The sequence below is a fragment of the Schistocerca cancellata genome, chromosome 2 (assembly GCF_023864275.1).
Source record: "Schistocerca cancellata isolate TAMUIC-IGC-003103 chromosome 2, iqSchCanc2.1, whole genome shotgun sequence".
Lineage (NCBI taxonomy): Eukaryota > Metazoa > Arthropoda > Insecta > Orthoptera > Acrididae > Schistocerca > Schistocerca cancellata.
Genome location: NC_064627.1, coordinates 1075163290 through 1075184746, shown reverse-complemented (window position 1 = coordinate 1075184746; position 21457 = coordinate 1075163290). Strand labels below are relative to the sequence as shown.

General features: G+C 38.7%; 1 protein-coding gene across 4 annotated transcripts in view; it reads left to right on the top strand.

The window, feature by feature from the left end:
- Nucleotides 1-329: 329 nt before the first annotated feature.
- Nucleotides 330-21457, top strand: part of LOC126163079 (oligoribonuclease, mitochondrial) — an 84977-nt gene continuing 63849 nt past the window's right edge. Inside the window, exon 1 of one of the 4 annotated variants that reach the window (XM_049919988.1) lies at nt 330-681. Coding sequence is in view for 2 of the 4 variants with exons in the window: in XM_049919984.1 (XP_049775941.1) it covers nt 698-773 (76 nt within the window). In the remaining 2 variants the exon portion in view is untranslated. Of the gene's footprint in view, nt 774-1220; nt 1371-13759; nt 13883-21457 lie in introns of those variants that run through there. The other 3 variants (XM_049919984.1, XM_049919987.1, XM_049919986.1) reach the window with 3 other exon arrangements.

The following is a 21457-nucleotide window of genomic DNA, read 5'->3' as shown; positions in this document are numbered from 1 at the left end:
CTGAAGGTGCCTTTCAAATAATGAAGGCAGAACGCGGATGGGAAGAAAAAATTATTATTAGATGTTTCTGAAGTAACAATTACCAACATAAAAGTAATCGGTAAATTCATTTCGCAGTTGCTTGGCTGCGGTGATCATTGATACATGTTTAGGGGTCCCAATGCTATATTTGATTCGGCCCATCTGTCTTTGCGTCACTCTCCCTTTCCACACTGACATTTAGCACGAGTACTGAACACACATAACTTCTGCCAGTTGATAAAAACTTCTTGTAACTGGCAATTACGTGAGCAAGATACAAGAAACTGTGTCCACTACAACTTGCAGAAGCTACCTATGGGGTCTAAGTTCTGCAAGTTGACGAAACTTGCGGAATTCAACTAGCTGGGGGTGGTTTTACGTGAAATGTGCTTGCAGATGTTTATTTGCTAGTGGACACACACTGTACAGAAGAAGCCACACATTTCTGAGTACACGAAGGATTACGCTCTTAACAACCGAGATGTTAGCTGACATGCACTTGCTTTTTGGTTCGTAGTTCGCGCGAATTACAAAGATTTTGCGAGCCCGTAAATGTTTACCAAAATATTGAGGGCAGAGGGTGTGTAGTAGTGTGTTTTGATTATAATGTTGGAGAAGTGCTCTAGTTTAGCAGGAAGATTCATATATCGGACGTTTTCAGTAAGAATTGCGTTAGATGTATTGCAGACGTCTGTGTAACGCCGCATTTCAACCAGTTCTTCAGTACTTTGGCCGCTCCAGAATAAAACTAAGTAAGAAACCTGTATGTTATACACGACTTCTGAACTGGCAGAATGTGTTAAAACAGTCTCTTCCGATTACCTCCCTCTTTAACGTGCATTTGAAAACTAATTACAGTAATTTCTGAATGACAACTTTTTCCACTCACTAGATGATTTTTATATACATCAGTAATCACACAAGTATTAAAAGAAAAAAAAAGAGAACGTTGAATTATATAGTTTAAAGCCAATTTTGTTAACAGTCGTATTCATGGTGCGTGAAACAAATATTAATCTAATCTAATCAAGCCATTTTTGAAACTGTCGAGAAGGTGTTAACTCTAACCTTCGTTAAAAAAAATTGAGTGTCGTGTAATATTTTGTCTAATGTAATATCTTGTATAGACACCTTTTATTAACCTGACACGTTCCACATCATTACGAAGTGTCGTATTCATGATCTATGGAACAAGTAGTAATCTAATCTGTCTTGAAAACAACAGACACATATCCGAAGAACGTAATGAGAGCAATATATGCATATTGAAACACCGCTTCGTTGTAGGTGTCTGGCTTTACTTTAAGACTACAAATTGTAACATTCTGTACTTCCTCTGAGTTTGTAAGGTAACCCGTTTAGTTTCTTGAGCGGCAGCAGCCGGCAGCCAGTTTATTTATTTTGATCCAGCTATGAGCATTTTTATGGAGTGGATGTCTTCATAGGGAAATTACTTATATTTTACAACTATGTTTTGTTGACATTGTTACAGTACACATACTAATAATAATATAAGGCACATAAAATATATATAATTTTACAGTACATAGAAAATAATATACAGAAGTATCAAATAAATTATTGACATACTAAGGCAAATACAACATAGTTTACAGTTAGAAATAATTTACTATCTCAGGTCATCTTTAGAACAGTTTTGAAATTCTAAAATATTGTAGAAAGCCTTTTCTTTCACTCATTTTTCATTTTTTGTTTGAAAGTCATTAAATGAGTCTGTGGGCATATCTATCTGTTTCATTTGCTTAGTTTTATGTTGGTGTACAACTTGAGATGTAGGCTTAGCTGTTTTAAGTTTTCTTTAATATGGAATAGACAGCTGAATTTTTATTTTTCCTTAAACCAGACATCTTTCACCTGATTGCAGTGAGCATTTTCTTCTGGTCTACATTTGCGTCCATTTGCTCTTGTGCAAGCACTTCATGAACCACACAGTAACTTTCCAGTCAGTCATAATTTTACAGTTCACTGCACATAACCTTGCAGTGCATTGCAGTTGACATCATACAATAATTGTATTCTTTTAGTTTACTTGATGAAGAAGGCTGTAGTTTAGTAATTTGAATATTGCATTTATTACTACATTTTATCAAAGGCAAATTCATTCAAGAAAACTATAGAATTATTAGACAGATTTGCAGGCTAGTAGGCCTACTTACCTTCAGGAAACAAAAAGTTTGGTGCTGTCAATACACACATATCAAAGAGTGTGTAAGTGGTGACACCATCCCCCAACTTTGGAACTGTTGGTTCCTGCTCAGGGTGGGGGGAAAGGATAGGTTGGGGAGGTTAAAAAGGAAGGGAAGGTCACCAAGACCCCAGCTACTCTGTGATGTAGAACATGTCATTTGCAAACTAATTTATCATCCATACAATCTGCTGTATGCTGCAAAAGTAATGTGGGGTTGAATACTACAAAAAATTTCCCTACTGATTCTAATTTTTTGAAACTCTGCTCAAAAATGGTGTTCTAATTGAGGATTGTACCTGGTTTGAGCGTTATGAATAGTCAGTGCTAAAAGATGAAAACTGAGATCGGATATTTTTCGTGTTGAGTTATCTGTTTACAGGGTCTACATGCAGAAAGAAACAGCAACGGAAAACCACTTTGAGTGAGGAAGGAAGGATATCGCCCATTTCAGGGCACGTTCTTTCATACAGATATGCCATGTATAGTAAGGTGTAGGGAATAGATGTGGCATAAAGAGATACAAGGATGTTTTGTAGGTTGGGTGGGCACGTTGAACGGCAGTTGAATGCCTGATGGAGGATATGGTTAAGTTGTTCCATTCCAGGAATGGGGTGGTACTTCTAAGAAGATGGGTAGTTGAGGGGACTGGTATATTAGGAGGATTTGCAGATATGGTGCAGGAGCTCTGTGAACTAGATTTGCACAGTTGTACTTGTTCTGTACAGCTTTCACAAGACTTTCAGCATAGTGGACAATGGCATCTCAACTGGGCTCCACAGTATTAATGTCTAGAGTCATGGGGGTCATACACCACTCTCATGAGTGTGGACAGTTCCTCAAGAATGGTGCATTGTCTTGCTGAAAGTACAAATCACCTGCAGCATCCTGTAGGTGAACAAGTGGATGCATGTGATAGAAAAGAAGTTCATGTATTGTTTACCAGTGTGAGATGATGTAGATATATCTTGGAATCAACTTCATCTGTTGTAAACGTACCACCATGCAATAATACCTCAACTACCTTCCTGAACAGTTCTTCATTGGCAAGTGTGGTGCATTGCCTTGTGTGGTACCTTTGGCAGATATCAGTGAATGTCACACTAGTCATTCCAGGCAACATTTTTCCCTTTTTAGCATTCAGAATCTATAACAAGCTCACTAGATATTATTGTATTTTTTTGTGGCTAGAAACATGCTTCCACCACCAGTGTTCGATCTATCTTTGTGATATACATTCCAGTTGGATTTTAGAATTTCATTGCTATTAACATCGGGTTCAGACAGCTTTATGTTCCTAGTACTGTTCGGGAATCGTTACCATTTATAAGTAGACTAGTTCTGGGGCCATTCCACTGACACTCCTGCAGCAAACTACCACTATGTTAACATTTTCTTTCTCTGAACTATTATGACAAATGCTACCCTGCCTGGAATTGGAATGCACGTTATCGGGCCTGTGGAGCGATTTCTCTGTCTCAAAAACCCCACTTGTGCACACCACACATACTCCGCTACCCTAGTAGCCACTTCATTGGTGTGGGACACGCCTGACTTACATGGGGATCCAACAATTTTCCGCCCAATAGCTGAGGTCAGGAAATCCACGTAAAAGATCATCACAGCATCGCTGAGCCTCTAGCTTAAGCACTCCACTCGGCTCCAACCAGAGAACCGAGATTGATTCTGAGAATGATGCTGCTAAACGATAGCTCTGTTCCCACCCTGCAGGCAAGGCTAACAGTCTTTACCAAAGCAGCCAGTCACTTGTAGGAAATGAGGATGGCCTCTGAACCCATGCGGCAAGCATCGTTCATGCCCTACATCAGCCTCAATTTGCAGGTGGGTGCAGAACCTCCTCCAGACCTTGGACAAGGCCCCAGGAAAGCAAACAAAGTGACACTGATCTTCTTTCTCACCCTGTCCACTGTTTCCTGACACTTAATGGCTCAGCATTAATTAGCTGAGTATGGGCTGCCCTGGGGTACCTGAGCTAGGGACTAGGGATGGCAGTTATTGTTGAAATAACCATTTTCCGGATGCATCAGTTTATTTCATGCCCAGTTTAATCTGATGGTTCAACAGAAAATGCTATATATGCTTTCACTGATAAAATATTAGATGCATTGAATAACTGAACTTCACCCATTGGGATATTTTGTTATCTCCCAAAGGCTTTTGATTGTGTGAATCATGAATTTCTTCTAGATAAGCTTTAGTATAGTGGTATGAGTGGGACATTGCATAAATGGTTTAATTCAGAAAAAAGCACATTATGTAGACACAGGCAGCGAATCAGCTACTTTTTATTTTTGTTAGAAACTATAAATGAATTGTTAAGTTTTTAGTTTATTACTGTTGCCATAATTTCCTTTCTGTTTTAGAATTTCATGTAAATGGTTGACAAAGAATAAGTTTTTGTGTAAACTCTGTAGTATTCTTTTACTTTAGTTATTTTGAATTACAAACCTCTTTTGTAGTTGGATATATTAATCTAATTTTTAACAGGGATTTGGATATATTTGATTTTTTCATGATAAAGGTGAAAATGCTTTTCCAAAAAATTCAAATACATGCACGCATACATACATTAATCCTTGTTCCATAGATCATGAATACATTATTTTGTAATGATGTGGAACATGACACTTTAACATAAGTTTTCTTTACACAAAATAATCAATCAGTTTTTTTATTTATTTTCTTTTTTACTTTCTTACAGTAACTACTTCATATCTAAGAATTCATCTATTGAGTAGAGGGAGTTGTCATTCAGAAATTCTTTTAATTTGCTTTTAAATGTTGGTTGGATATCTGTCAGATTTTTAATAGTATTTTGCAAATGACCAAAGATTTTTGTGGCAGCGTAGTTTACCCCTTTCCGTGCCAAAGTGAGATTTAATCCGTAGTAGTGAAAATCATTCTTTCTTCTAGCATTGTAGCTATGCACTTCGCTGTTATTTTTGAATTGGTATGGATCATTAATGAAAAAATTCCATAAATGAATAGGGCTATATGTATTGCGAAGGTACAGTGAATATCCCATCTTCCTTAAATAAATGTCTGCAAGGTGATCTTGGGTGGGCTCCAGCTATTATTCTGACCACACACTTTTGTGCAATGAATATTTTCTCTGTTAATGACGAATTACCCCAAAATATGGTGCCATATGAAAGCAGTGAATGAAAATAGACATAGTAGGCCCATTTACTGATATGTTTATCACCAAAAATTGCAATAATCCATATAGCATAAGTAGCTGAACCTAACCATTTCAGCAGATCATCATTGTGTTTCTTCCAATTCAATTTCTCATCAGTGCACACACCCTTAGCAACAAACTTCTGTTCATAGACCATATTTATCAATGGTGTTATGCCATATACTGTACAGAATTGTATAAACTGTTTTTTCTCAAAATTTAGTGAGTCGATTTGCAGAGAACCACTTAATTTTCTGAAAGACATTATTTGCAATTTCCTCAGCTGATTCTTGCTTGTTGCGTTTGATTACTACACCTGTATCATCAGCAAAAAGAACTAGCTTTGCATCTTCATGAATGTAGAGTGGCTAGTCATATATATTAAGAACAATGAGGAACCCAAGACTGAACCCTTTGGGCCACCATTCTTGTTACCTTCCCAGTTAGAGGACTCTGCTGGTTTTTGCAGACCATCTGTACTGTTAATTTTAACCTTCTGCATTCTTCCAGTTAAGTATGAATTAAACCATTTATGCAATGTCCCACTCATACCGCTATACTAAAGCTTATCTAGAAGAAATTCATGATTCACACAATCAAAAGCCTTTGGGAGATAACAAAATATCCCAATGGGTGAAGTTCAGTTATTCAATGTATCTAATATTTTATCAGTGAAAGCATATATAGCATTTTCTGTTGAAAAGCCTTTCTGAAAATGAAACTGACATTTTGTTAGTACTTCATTTTTACAAATATGTGATGCTACTCTTGAATACACTACTTTTTCAAGAACTTTGGATAAAGCTGTCAGATGTGAGATTGGGTGGTAGTTGTTAGCATCAGATCTATCCCCTTTTTTATGCAATGGTTTAATAATAGCGTATTTCAGTCTTTATCTGGAAAAATGCCCTGTTTCAGTGAGCTACTACATATGTGGCTGAGAATTCTACTTATTTGGTGGGAACAAGCTTTTAGTACTCCGTTTGAAATGCCATCAATTCCATGCGAGCTTTTACTTTTGAGTGAATTTATTATTTTCCTAATTTCAGAAGAAGAGGTGGTTTGAATTTCAGTTTTATCAAATTGCATAGGTGCTGCCTCTTCCGTATACTGCCTTGCATTTTCTAATGAACAGCTGGAGCCTATTTTCTCTACAACACTTAAAAAATGGTTATTAAAAATGTTTTCTACTTCTGACTTCTTGTTAACAAACTTTTCATTGTGTTTAATAGAAACACAGTCTTCCTGTGCTCTCTGTTGCCCTGTTTCCCTTTTAACAGTATTTCAAATTGTTTTAATCTCATCAGATGTGCTAATGTCAGACATAATGCACATACTTTTGGACTTTTTAATAACTTTTCTTAATACAGTGCAGTAGTTCTTATAATGTTTCACTGTTTGAGGATCATTAATCCTCCTAGCTAAAAGATACAGTTCCCTTCTCCATTTACAAGATATTTTTATCCATTTAGTAAGCCATGGCTTTTTACATGGTTTCTTACAATTATGTTTCACTGTTTTCTTAGGGAAACATGTTTTCAAATATGTTCCCTGTACACCTCATCCAGTCTAACTGTTGCAAGCTTTCCCTAAAATTTTGAATCGTTAAATCATTAATTGTACGCACTATTTTGGAGGACTGTTTTGCATTACTGTATGGAGGTATATCATATACTGTAACTAATGGTGCATCATGATCAGACAGACCATTCTTAACAGGAAAAGTTTTTATTTGATTAAATTTATCTTGGTCTATGGAAACATTATCTATCAGTGTGCTGCTTTCCCGTACCATCTGAGTAGGAAAATCAATAAATAATGTCAGATTGAAAGAATAAAGTAATACTTCCAAGTTCAAGCTTTCTGTCGGACTCTTTCAGAAAATCCTCATTGAAATCCCCACAAATAATAATTTGCTTTCCTCTGTCTGACAGATAGCACAACGAAGAATCCAAGTTTTTCAAAAATAGTTGAAATTTCCAGATGGGGACCTACACATGGCTACAATTATAAAAGTGCCATTATTTACTTTAACCTAACATTCACCTTCTTCTATATATTGCCATATGCAAAATTTTTGAGTTTCCAAATTTTTCACACTATGACAGATTTTAACATGTATTGGAACTACTCTTCTCTCCACAATGTCTCTACTTACATGTGCTGAAAGCTTATATCCACCTATATTTATCATTTCCATACCTGTGACTATATGGTGTTTAGACAGGCATAGCACATCTCTCCCACCCTCAGTTTCTAAATCTTCTAAACAGACAAGAAGCTCATCTACTTTTTTTTTAATCCCCTGATATTGTGATGCAATATATTAACATTATTTTTCACTGTGCCTTTATGTGAACCTTGTGAGAGCTTCTTGCCTGAAGGTAAATGGTGCATTACACCATGAAGGGATCAGGCTGGCCACAAGCACTTAAGGACCAGCCCCCTTACCCAGCCTCTGTGCTGAAGCTGGTTAACCGTCACTTAATATCTGACGGCAACTCCTCATGATGTGTCAGGCATATACGTCCCCAGTTCTCCACCATACCCTACTGTTGCTCGTCCATTTATGGAATGCCTCTTTACCAATTGTCCATTGCAAGGAGACCATTTGGGATCTGCACGAAGTGTCTTTTTGAGCCCCTTGGCGTAGGGCACATACAAGCTCAAATCCGTGGTTTTAACTGACTGTCATCCTGGTTACTGCAGAGGTACCAAGTAATATTAGGTTTAGTGGAGTACAGGATAGATTGCACTCCTGCTTCTGGTTTTAATATTATATTTTATGACATTTTAAATGAGCACCACAACTATGTAGCTGTATTTACAGATAAGTCTGAACAGGGGGAATCCGTTCGTTATCCCCCTGCGGGTCCGGGGGTTAGAATAGGCCCGAGGTATTCCTGCCTGTCGTACAAGGTGACTAAAAGGAGTTTCACACGTTTTGGCCTTTATCATCGACGATGACCATGGACTTCTTTGCACCTGATATCCAGCACAGTAGCCAGTCCGTTGTGGTGGAGCCGCCATGTACCCTCTTGGTTGTAGCCCCCTTACCACAGAGGGATTGCTCTGCTGATGCCTGTGCCATTAACTCCCCATGTATGCCAATGGGTAGATGCCCATTCCCCTGGGGCATCAGGACTCCCGGCAATGGCCCTCCTGCCAGGTGGTCTTTGCTGCAGTTGGGTGGTGCCTGTGGGAAGGGTCCGTGGTCGGAGTGGGTGGCATCAGGGTAGATGACACGCGATGAAGCGTAGTCCATCATCTCTTGCTGGTGGTGAAACATCAGCAGTCTCTAAGTGATCATGAGCTCAGTTCGACGCACAGAAGTACGACCCCAAATTGTTCCCCTCACTCGCCACGCCATGGGAGGAACATCATGCTAAGGACAGCATCTCCCCATGTATGCCAATGGGTAGATGCCCATTTCCCTGGGGCATCAGGACTCCCTGCAATGGCCCTCCTACCAGGTGGCCTTTGCTGCGGTTGGGTGGTGCCTGTGGGGAGGGTCCATGGTCGGAGTGGGTGGCATCAGGGCAGATGACACGCGATGAAGCGTAGTCCATCATCTCTTGCTGGTGGTGAAACACCAGCAGTCTCTAAGTGATCATGAGCTCAATTCGACGCACAGAAGTACGACCCCAAATTGTTCCCCTCACTCGCCATGCCATGGGAGGAACATCACGCTAAGGACAGCATCGGATCTTATTCACCCTGGTACCTTGTATGTTAGAAAGCTAATGGGGAATCTTTAATGAAGATGAAGCCTCAGTTGTTTGTTGCGCATTTAGAGGACAAGTTCGGGGAGGTGGAGGGCTAGTCCAAAATGAGACCTGGGTCTTGATCAAAACAGCATCCTCTGCCCAGTCATGGGAGTTACTTGTTTGTGCCAAGCTGGGGGATATTTCTGTAACCATCACGCCCCATAAGAGCTTAAATATGGTGCAGGGTATCATATTTCACAGAGACCTTCTTTTGCAGTCCGGCGACGAGCTGCACACCAATTTAGAGCGGCGAGGTGTACATTTTGTTCGACGTGTCCACCAGGGTCCGAAGGATAATCAGGTTGCCACCAGTGCCTTCATTTTGGTCTTCAAGGGTGATACATTGCCCAAGGAGGTCAAGGTGATGGTCTACCGGTGTGATGTAAAGCCCTATGTCCCTCCCCTGATGCGGTGCTTTAAGTGCTGGAAGTTCGGCCATATGTCTTCCCGTTGTCCTTCCAGCGTCACATGCCAAGATTGTGGATGCCCATCACATCCCAATACTCCATGTGCCCCGCCTCCCATCTGTGTCAACTGCGGAGAGCACCACTGGCCTTGCTCGGCTGACTGCAGGATTCTCCAGAAAGAAAGGAAAATCATGGAGTACAGGACCCTGGACAGACTGATCTACACCGAGGCCAAGAGAAAATTTGAACTGCCCTTCTTCACAAAGGCTGGGAAAGGTGTCCTTCTGCTGGGCGCCAGAGCACATGAATATTGCAGGGAATAAAACGACAGATGTAGCAGCAAAGGAGGTGTCTCATGATCCTCAGTTTGTTCAGTGTGCCATCCACGTGCATGCTATTGTCTCACTGTTGAGGTACAGAGTCATGTATCAATAGGGAGTGACAGGCAATAAGCTCAGTATAGTAAAGCCCACAATGTGACCGTGGCATATTTCCATCTGACAAGGCAGACAAAATGAGGTCCTCCTTGTTCGTCTTTCCATAGACCACAGCCCTACGATGCATGGCTTCTTACCCCAGGGAGAGCACCCTCCAAAGTTTGGTGCTTGTGGTGTGCACAGCATTTTATTAGACTGTGTTTTGTTTTCAGACCAGAGGGCAGCGGCAGATTTGGCGACATATCTGCCCTCTATTTTAAGTGACTATTAAATGAATGTGGTTTGAGTTATGAAGTTTAATGATTTGTCCAACAAGTTTAAGGCTTTAGGGTGATGCTCTTAATGTGTTAATAGGGTGACTGGCTCACCAATGTTTTTTATAAGTGATCAACTTTCCCTGTGCCTATCTTTTATACTCTCTGTCGTTTTACTTATATTTTAATCCCAGGTACAGGACCATTCAGCCTTTCTCGATTGTCTTAAGGCATGTAAAATAGTGAGTACTCGTAAACTCCAGCTCCCCCTCCACACACACACACACACACAAACACACACACACACACACACACACATACACAAAATTTCCCTTAGGGGCTCCACTACTTGCCTAACATTGGAGTTCACAATGAATAAGCAATCCCACCCTCTGCACTTGTCCATACCTCTCAGGAAGGCTGAACACAGTCCCAATAAGTGAGCTATCCTGTGCTGGCTCAGTGTACTTTCAGCAGTGGGCAATTCCTCAAAACTGTTTTTGAGGTGTAAAGGGACAGCCTTGTGGCCTGTACCCGCTGTCACATTCCACTCAGAGATCCACGATCCCGCCACTGTTCGTCAGTGACAATCAACTGTCTGGGACATGCGAATTGAAAGGTGCATCAGCATCAGGGGTCCAAGATGACACTATAGGCTCCAAAGGTGCCAAAGCATTCGTCTCAGGTGCCCCAACACCATGGCAGTAACCTGAGTCCTGTGGACTGCGGCCAAAACAGCTTACAGATGTTTACGGACAGCGGCCAGTTCCCCCTGCATCCATACACAACAGACACAGTCCCTACCCGTCTTCAATCAGTTCTTGTCTGTACCACAAGTAATGTAACACCAACCCAAGAAGTCATTAAGCTCTGCAGCTACTCTTCAACAACTGCTACATGACAAGAAGAGAACAGAAGCTCCTGAAATGTGGTGCTATAGAAGAATGCTGAAAATTAGAATGAATAACTAACTAATGACGTACTGAGTCAAATTGGACGTAAAAGGAATCTATTACACAACTCATAAAAAAAGTGATCGGTTGACAAGAAAAGTCGTGAGGCATCAAGCAGCTTGCTAATGGGAGAGGGAGGGGGGAGGGTGGATATTGTAGAGCAAGACCCATGCTTGACTGCAGTAAACAGGTTCAAATAGATATGCAGTGAACAGACAAAATTATGGAAGCACTGCAAGAAATACATGCTTGAACATCAATGCAGATGCTAGCCCAGCCTGTAGGTTGCCCTGTTGTATTTTACCACAAACTGCGTCTGTGCAATGCCCTAAATGTGTTAAAGTGTCAGTCATGGTGAGAACAATGTTGTTCGTAGCTGTGAGTGCATTATGTCGGAGCTCATTGACTTCAAATGTGGGCAAATTATTGGTGCTCATATAGTGAGTGCTTCAGTAACAAGTAATTGATGTGTCAAGAGAGACTGTGTAGAAGATTCATATCACATACAGAGAAAGTAGAAAAACATCAGACAAGCCACACTATGAATGAAACTGTGTGTTGACTGACATTGAAGAGGAATGTGGCGAAAATTAAGAAGATACCCTAAAAAGTCACTGCAGAACAGGTTGTCCCACTCACAGATCCTGTCAGCACGAAAACAACATGAAGGGAGCTCCGAAAGCTGGGAATTGTAGGACAAGCTGGAATTCCAAAACCACTCATCACTGATGCAAATGCCAGTAACAGGAAAACCTGGTGCCAAAGCCATAAAACCTGAACCATACGGCAATGGAAAGAAGTCATTTGGTCATTGTCTTGTTGCACACTGTTTCCAAATTCTGACAAAATTTACATCCCAAGAATGAAAGTTGCTGGGGGTTCCATGGACTTCTTGGGTACTCTGCATGTCACATTACTGCTATCAAATAAGCATTTTGGCAGATCAAGTCTACCCCATGGTACATTGTTTGTTCCCCAATGGTGCTGCTGTGTTCCAAGATGACAGAGCTTCTGGTGACATAGCTTGTATCATCCAGGACTGGTTTTGTGAGCACGAGGATGAGTTTTCACGTCTCGCCTGGCTATCACAGTCACCAGATGCCAATATAATTGAGCTCTTTATTCTACCACGGAGAGAAGGACGTGTGGTAGCAATCCACCTCGATCATCGTTACCTGAACTTGCCACTATTTTGCAGGAAGAAGGGTATAAGATTCCTTTGAAAGCGAAACAGAACCTGTATTTATCCATTCTGAAATGACTGGAAGCCATTTTGAATGCCAACAGTTTTCTTATGCTATATTAGATGTGGTAATGTGTTGTTGTTCTTGGTGTTTCTGTATTTTTGTCTAGCCTTTGTGCGTCACACTAATTACGCAGAGATGAGGCGACGTGCACAGGTAGGATAATGTGATGAGCTACTATAAAGGGTGTACACAACATCATCATCGTCATCATCATCTTAACAACAAGGAACGTAGGTTCACATTAACAAGTTATACTACAGGAATAAAACTAAATATGGAGAAGAGAAACATTAAATATGTGTCCTACAAGGTTTGGTACTTGGTCCACTGCTGTCTTTGACCTAGATAAATGGCTTACCAAAGGCATTGAAGAAAGTGTAGAAACTGAGATGAGATGTTGATAAAAGTATAAGATATTCAAATACAGGTAAGAGAATGAACAGGCTTCAAGCTGGTTCACAGCAAACAGCTTTGTACGTTAAGATTTTTAGTTGTATAGTTCCAAACAAACAAGAGTCATGTGTGTTCTTAGGTTTTGTCAGTGAATGTTGTGCTTGAAACCCTCTTGATCAAACCCTTTGACAGAGGATGTTAGCTGGAATAACCATGATGATGATACATTATTCTGTCCAAAATTCATTCTACTATTACCAATCCATGTGACTGCATAACCAAGAGACTTTGAAGGAAATGAAAATGACTTAAAGGATAAGAAATATGGGCACACACTGGATGCAGCTCCAAGTATGAAATTCTTAGTCATCCAGATGGATAAATAAATCCAGATGGATAAATAAAGTTAGGTAGTACTAGCGTGTGGATGTGTTAACTGAACAGCTCAGTTCTGCCTGCTTGACATTTTGAAATCTCTCTCACTTTGTTAATCTGCAGATATGTGTGTCACTTCTCTTGGTACTGTCCTGCGGCATAATCTTCTGGGGCAGTGCAGCTAATATCAAAAAAGTATTTATTCTACAGCTGTGTGCAGCAACAATGTTCTGACATGTTGATAGCCAGATATCTTGGAGAAGCCTCTTTAGGCACTGTAGTGGTTCACCTACTTTGTTTCTTCGTTTGGTGTCCTTGGTGTCGACGTACAGGGTTGCTACGCTGGCTGAAAAATGGGCTGTGGATTCCGTCACTGACAACTGTAAATAATGTAGCTGACAGATGCACAGTTGCGTTTCACAGTCTTTTACTTTCAATTTTCACAACCCCCTAATAATACACAGTTACATATGGCCAGTGCACTATTGTTCTAACTTCCAGTAAACCTCATTAATAGTTTGCAGGCAAACATCCACATACTGCTACAATAGTTTCCTGTTGAACATCTACGAGGAGCAAAAGCTTAACCACAATGTTCACAGTTCCTGAAGAATACAAAGGTATGTGTGGAGCACACACTGTCAATGTTTTAACACATGTCCTAATTGTGTAACACTTATTACACTGTTAAGTTGATGCATTGTTGTTGTTCTAACCAACACAGTTTCCTCGTCTGAAACTCGGCCATGGACTGACTTGTGACAAAAAAAAAAAAGGCCCTTATATATCCCCACAGTAATAGGTACTGCACTTACACATTGTACAAAGTTAAATTTACAGAAATTACAGTTAAGACTTAACTCACTAAATTAACTGCATACAGCTAAAAGTTGTGTTTTTTAACAATTTCTTCTATTACAAGGGTTAAGCTGAATTATTTGTTTAAATGATGAAATTAACATATATATTTATGTAAACAATAGTTTTGACAAAACTGTTAATTACTTTGAAATTAAGTGCTGGCTTTGCTAACATGTTTTCGAATAGAGCCAAATAAATTCTTTAAGAATACTCTTAGTTGTTCCTCCAAATGTTTATAATTAGCACAGAATTTATATTTGTTTGTATGTCAATAATAGAATTTAAGTTGCGAAACAATTACTGATGTCGCCCTATAACAAAAGATACTAACTAGGCATAATCAAAATAAGTTAGACAATCAATTATTTATATATATATATATATATATATATATATATATATATATATATATATATATATATATATATCTTTGTTTTTAAGTATATTTTTCCTTTGTGGAATGTTTCCTTCTATTATAACTATATATATATATATATATATATATATATATATATGGTTATAATACAAGGAAACACTCCACGAAGGAAAAATATACCCAAAAACAAAGACGATGTGACTTACCAAATGAAAGTGCTGGCAGGTCGACAGACACACAAACGAACACAAACATACACACAAAATTCAAGCTTTCGCAACAAACTGTTGCCTCATCAGGAAAGAGGGAAGGAGAGGGAAAGACGAAAGGATGTGGGTTTTAAGGGAGAGGGTAAGGAGTCATTCCAGTCCCGGGAGCGGAAAGACTTACCTTAAGGGGAAAAAAGGACGGGTATACACTCGCACACACACACATATCCATCCACACATATACAGACACAAGCAGACATATTTAAAGACCATAATCTTAAAATAATAATCTTTAATAATAATCTTTAATAATAATAATAATAATCTTTAAATATGTCTGCTTGTGTCTGTATATGTGTGGATGGATATGTGTGTGTGTGCGAGTGTATACCCGTCCTTTTTTCCCCTTAAGGTAAGTCTTTCCACTCCCGGGACTGGAATGACTCCTTACCCTCTCCCTTAAAACCCACATCCTTTCGTCTTTCCCTCTCCTTCCCTCTTTCCTGATGAGGCAACAGTTTGTTGCGAAAGCTTGAATTTTGTGTGTATGTTTGTGTTCGTTTGTGTGTCTGTCGACCTGCCAGCACTTTCATTTGGTAAGTCACATCGTCTTTGTTTTTGGGTATATATATATATATATATATATATATATATATATATATATATATATATTTAAAAAGAAAGATGATGAGACTTACCAAACAAAAGCGCTGGCAGGTCGATAGACACACAGACAAACACAAACATACACACGAAATCTAGCTTTCGCAACCAATGGTTGCCTCGTCAGGAAAGAGGGAAGGAGAGGGAAAGACACAAGGATTTGGGTTTTAAGGGAGAGGGTAAGGAGTCATTCCAATCCCGGGAGCGGAAAGACTTACCTTAGGGGGAAAAAAGGAGGGAAAAAAGGACAGGTATACACTCGCACACACACACATATCCATCCTCATATACACAGACACAAGCAGACATTTCTGCTTGTGTCTGTGTATATGAGGATGGATATGTGTGTGTGTGCGAGTGTATACCTGTCCTTTTTTCCCTCCTTTTTTCCCCCTAAGGTAAGTCTTTCCGCTCCCGGGATTGGAATGACTCCTTACCCTCTCCCTTAAAACCCAAATCCTTGTGTCTTTCCCTCTCCTTCCCTCTTTCCTGACGAGGCAACCATTGGTTGCGAAAGCTAGATTTCGTGTGTATGTTTGTGTTTGTCTGTGTGTCTATCGACCTGCCAGCGCTTTTGTTTGGTAAGTCTCATCATCTTTCTTTTTAAATATATTTTTCCCACGTGGAACGTTTCCCTCTATTATATATATATATATATATATATATATATATATATATATATATATATATATATATATATATATAATTATTTTTCCCACGTGGAATGTTTCCCTCTATTATATTAGAACATCAGTTACATACATAAAACTAAGCACAAAATTAGATCTGTTGTTATATTATTTAAAACTAAGGGCCAATCTTTCATTTTTATGAAAATGCAGATTATACTCACGAATGTTAATGGTAAATTGTAAAAAGTGAAAAAACGAATTTAAGGAGGCAGATGGCAAAACAAGAGGGGAAGTAAAATTATCCCAACTCGCTTCGTCACATCACCCCCTCGTTGGATTGACCAGATAGATACTGCAAATAGCTAAATGGGCAGTTCAGTGAACACAAGTGACACCAGAAATTGGGTTTAACATCTACACAAAAAGAAATATTACATCTGTGTTTTTAAATTTTAACTTATATGAACTTACCATATAAAAATCCCCATACAAAATATTTAAGTAGTGTATCATACATTTGTACAAAACATCTACAAGATACACTTTTAATAAAATTTTAGGCATCTTCATCATACGTGATGTCTTTTTTGGGTAAGCGAAGATTATATACATATAAGATACATATAATTTGATACAAGTCCTGTCTTGCTTAACAAAAAATTAATCCTCATGGGCAGCAAAGAGTTAAATTACACTGCGCATTGCAGTTCATGTGTGGACAAAAAAATTTCACTTGCTCAATGTTTAGTAATTTTCACAAGCACTTCCACTTTTTCAATCAGCTTTAACACACTTTCTCATCAAGCTCTCCATGCCTTCAACAGGTCCAAGTGGAAGTTAGTTAGGAAATGCACTGCAGTCAATTCCCTTGGAGGTGGTTCTCCTCCGCCACAGTACATGAAAAAATTAGACGAAATACCCTATTTTAGTACACTTACTTTTTCTTCTAACTAAGTCTAAGAAAAAACATTTAAAATTAATGACAAATGATATAGTCATTACATCATAAATAAATACATGGTTCTTATAACATTACAATAATTACACTAAATTGACTGTAGTATGAAAGGTGTGGGCTAATAAAAATTTAAAATCAAGTACACATTACACTACAAAACATGACTCAGTCATAACTGTCTGAAACTGGTTAAACTTGAAAGATTTTTGTTTCTTTCCCATTTGCAAAATCGCAAAAACTCAAGATGTGCAGTAGCATAGATTTACTAATCATTACATTATGAAAAAGGATAGTCACCATCACATAACGTAATTACAACTCAACTCAAAATTAAGGGGATGGAAGTTGTACCAAATCATAGCCCCACTTGTCTACCCAACTCTGAGCACTACTCTCATTAAACCAGAAAATTAAATTCTCACAAAAGTTACCAAATAGTTGACCTGTCAGAATGTCCACATGAGTCTAGCATTACAGTTATCAGTTAATCAGCAGAATTACTTTTCTTCATCCCAGTATTACCACTTTAAGCTGATAATTCCTCAGAACACAAATAGAAGTTTTTAGATAATCTGTAGACCCAATGATGTAGTGTTACATGTGCTGTACCTCACAAATCTGTCATTCCAGCTTAAGTGTTATGAATTGCACAATATACACAGTAGCCAATGTTGCCTAGTTCAAAATTAGATCACCAATACAGTTACACCACACATTTGTTTGTATACAGTTATCTTTTTCATTACTCAATCATGTCTGTCAGCTCCATTATTTTACTTAACTAAGTGAGAAAGGTAACTGGTGGAGTGAATTCTCAAAAAATACCCTTACTGCAGAGACAGACTCCCTAACACTTAAGACCCTAACATTATTCATTATTTTCTTATTTCATTATTGTTTCTTTATCTAATAAATAAACACATTCTCTGCTTATTTAACGCACAATTGATGCTACTCAAAAACACTCAACAGTAACAGATCCTTATGCAAAGGCAAACTTAACTTTTATTATTGATCAGACAAAATTATCACTCAGCAAAACTATTATTTCATTGTATTCTATCAAATTGCGTGAAATTCTGGCCTGAATCGTGATATACATACAAACCTTGCTTATTCGTTCCACACACATTACTTCAGGCAACTATGTCTAAAGTTGTAATTCCTTAATATTAGAAAAGACTGTACCATGACACATTTCTATGTGTAGTTAGTTATCTTCATATACTGACTGCACCGAACACAAACACAAGATAGGATAGTAGAAGAGTTTGACTGCCTCAGGAAACATGAAAAATGAGACAGACAGCTGGGGTAAGCATTATCCCCACATAATGAATCCAACTCAGGATGCTGAACCCCCTACTTTCTATTTGCATAGAAAATTAGTCTCAAATGTTACATCAATGCTGATATTTTGAATTGCCATGAAATTGCCCTCCAACAGCTTTCTCGCCAATTCCATAGTTAATAGTACCTCTTGTTTCACACTCTTTGATAGCTTGCCAGTAACACTATTAATTTTTGTTCCAGAAACATGTATTACTACTATACCCTCTGTGTTCTTAATAGACTCAAAAAATGCTTGTGACATGCCATTCAAATCACTACCACTGTCTAGTAAATGCTTAACATGTATACCTTATACCCTTGCTGTTATTACAGGATGCCACACTTACATTTTACTTACCATGTGTTCTTCTTCATACAACAAATCATCATTAATCATTTCCCTGGAAAAACTATCATCGTGCTTGCCAAATTGATTATCAGAGACAGTCAATTGACAGACTAACTGTCCCCTGTGAATACATTTTTCAAAGTGCAGGGTTATTACAAATGATTGAAGCGATTTCACAGCTCTACAATAACTTTATTATTTGAGATATTTTCACAATGCTTTGCACACACATACAAAAACTCAAAAAGTTTTTTTAGGCATTCACAAATGTTCGATATGTGCCCCTTTAGTGATTCGGCAGACATCAAGCTGATAATCAAGTTCCTCCCACAATCGGCGCAGCATGTCCCCATCAATGAGTTCGAAAGCATTGTTGATGCGAGCTCGCAGTTCTGGCACGTTTCTTGGTAGAGGAGGTTTAAACACTGAATATTTCACATAACCCCACAGAAAGAAATCGCATGGGGTTAAGTCGGGAGAGCGTGGAGGCCATGACATGAATTGCTGATCATGATCTCCACCACGACCGATCCATCGGTTTTCCAATCTCCTGTTTAAGAAATGCTGAACATCATGGTGGAAGTGCGGTGGAGCACCATCCTGTTGAAAGATGAAGTCGGCGCTGTCGGTCTCCAGTTGTGGCATGAGTCAATTTATTCGTCGACTTCCGCGGGCTACGCGTGAAACTTGCCCGCACGCGTTCAACCGTTTCTTCGTTCACTGCAGGCTGACCCGTTGATTTCCCCTTACAGAGGCATCCAGAAGCTTTAAACAGCGCATACCATCGCCGAATGGAGTTAGCAGTTGGTGGATCTTTGTTGAACTTCGTCCTGAAGTGTCGTTGCACTGTTATGACTGACTGATGTGAGTGCATTTCAAGCACGACATACGCTTTCTCGGCTCCTGTCGCCATTTTGTCTCACTGCGCTCTCGAGTGCTCTGGCGGCAGAAACCTGAAGTGCGGCTTCAGCTGAACAAAACTTTATGAGTTTTTCTACGTATCTGTAGTGTGTCGTGACCATATGTCAATGAATGGAGCTACAGTGAATTTATGAAATCGCTTCAATCATTTGTAATAGCCCTGTATTATGTATGTAAAAAAAATATTGACTGCTATATGAAAAATTCTTTAGTACACAGCTATGAAACTAAAAACTAATACCATCCGCATCTAGAGAGGGAAAAATAAAGTTAAAACTCAGCAGAGCTCATTGTACAATGCCGTTAAATTATATAATAAATTACCCCAAAATATAAAAGATATCGACAAAATTGGACAGTTCAAAACAAAACTAAATTTTTTTTTATTAAATAAAAGTTATTATGCAGTAACGGACCATCTGAATTAAAATATGTAGTGTAATTAAAGTAGCCTGCATTGTAATACATGAGGAAATAATTATAATATGAAATCCAGAATTGTACAGTACTATAAGAAAATTACATAAGGATATAAAACTAATGTAAGTTACCTAAAAAATGTGTATAAATATTAATTTTACATGTATAAATTGTAGGTATATTGTATTGTATAGGATTTTGCTGATGAAATCCACACAATGTAAATTGGTACATGGATTAATAAAGAAATCAATCAATCAATCAATCACTTCCTCATTACCCCCTCTCAAACTCTAACTCTTCATTAGGCATAATATTACCCTCGTTTATCTTCTCTTTAGTTACCACATGGGCATCATTATTATAAATTCAAATACCTCATCCTCATCACTGCTGGATTCGTCACTGCTATCATCATTACAACTACTGTCAGACTCAGACCCACTGTCACTTCCACAGTCCTCAAATATTTGGCTAATTAGTTGATCTTTGTTCCCAGTATTAGACCACAAAACAAAACACCTGACTTCTTTATGTTCTCTTAAAAATTTAACATCCATTTTGACACTTTGGACATCCTGTGCAACATAAACACACGCTGTTTCATCACTTAATTTTATTATAGTAAGTTCCTCCTCACCTTTTTTTCAGGCAAATCATTAAATTCCCTAATGAAATCCAGTGGATGCACTTCCCCATTGTTGTTGTTGTTGTTGTTGTTGTTGTTGTGGTCTTCAGTCCTGAGACTGGTTTGATGCAGCTCTCCATGCTACTCTATCCTGTGCAAGCTTCTTCATCTCCCAGTACCTACTGCAACCAACATCCTTCAGAATCTGCTTAGTGTATTCATCTCTTGGTCTCCCCCTACGATTTTTACCCTCCACGCTGCCCTCCAATACTAAATTGGTGATCCCTTGATGCCTCAGAACATGTCCTACCAACCGATCCCTTCTTCTGGTCAAGTTGTGCCACAAACTTCTCTTCTCCCCAATCCTATTCAATACTTCCTCATTAGTTATGTGATCTACCCATCTAATCTTCAGCATTCTTCTGTAGCACCACATTTCGAAAGCTTCTATTCTCTTCTTGTCCAAACTATTTACCGTCCATGTTTCACTTCCATACGTGGCTACACTCCATACAAATACTTTCAGAAATGACTTTCTGACACTTAAATCTATACTCGATGTTAACAAATTTCCCTTCTTCAGAAACGATTTCCTTGCCATTGCCAGTCTACATTTTATATCCTCTCTACTTCGACCATCATCAGTTATTTTGCTCCCCAAATAGCAAAACTCATTTACTACTTTAAGTGTCTCATTTCCTAATCTAATTCCCTCAGCATCACCCGACTGAATTCCACTACATTCCATTATCCTCGTTTTGCTTTTGTTGATGTTCATCTTATATCTTCCCTTCAAGATACCATCCATTCCGTTCAACTGCTCTTACAAGTCCTTTGCTGTCTCTG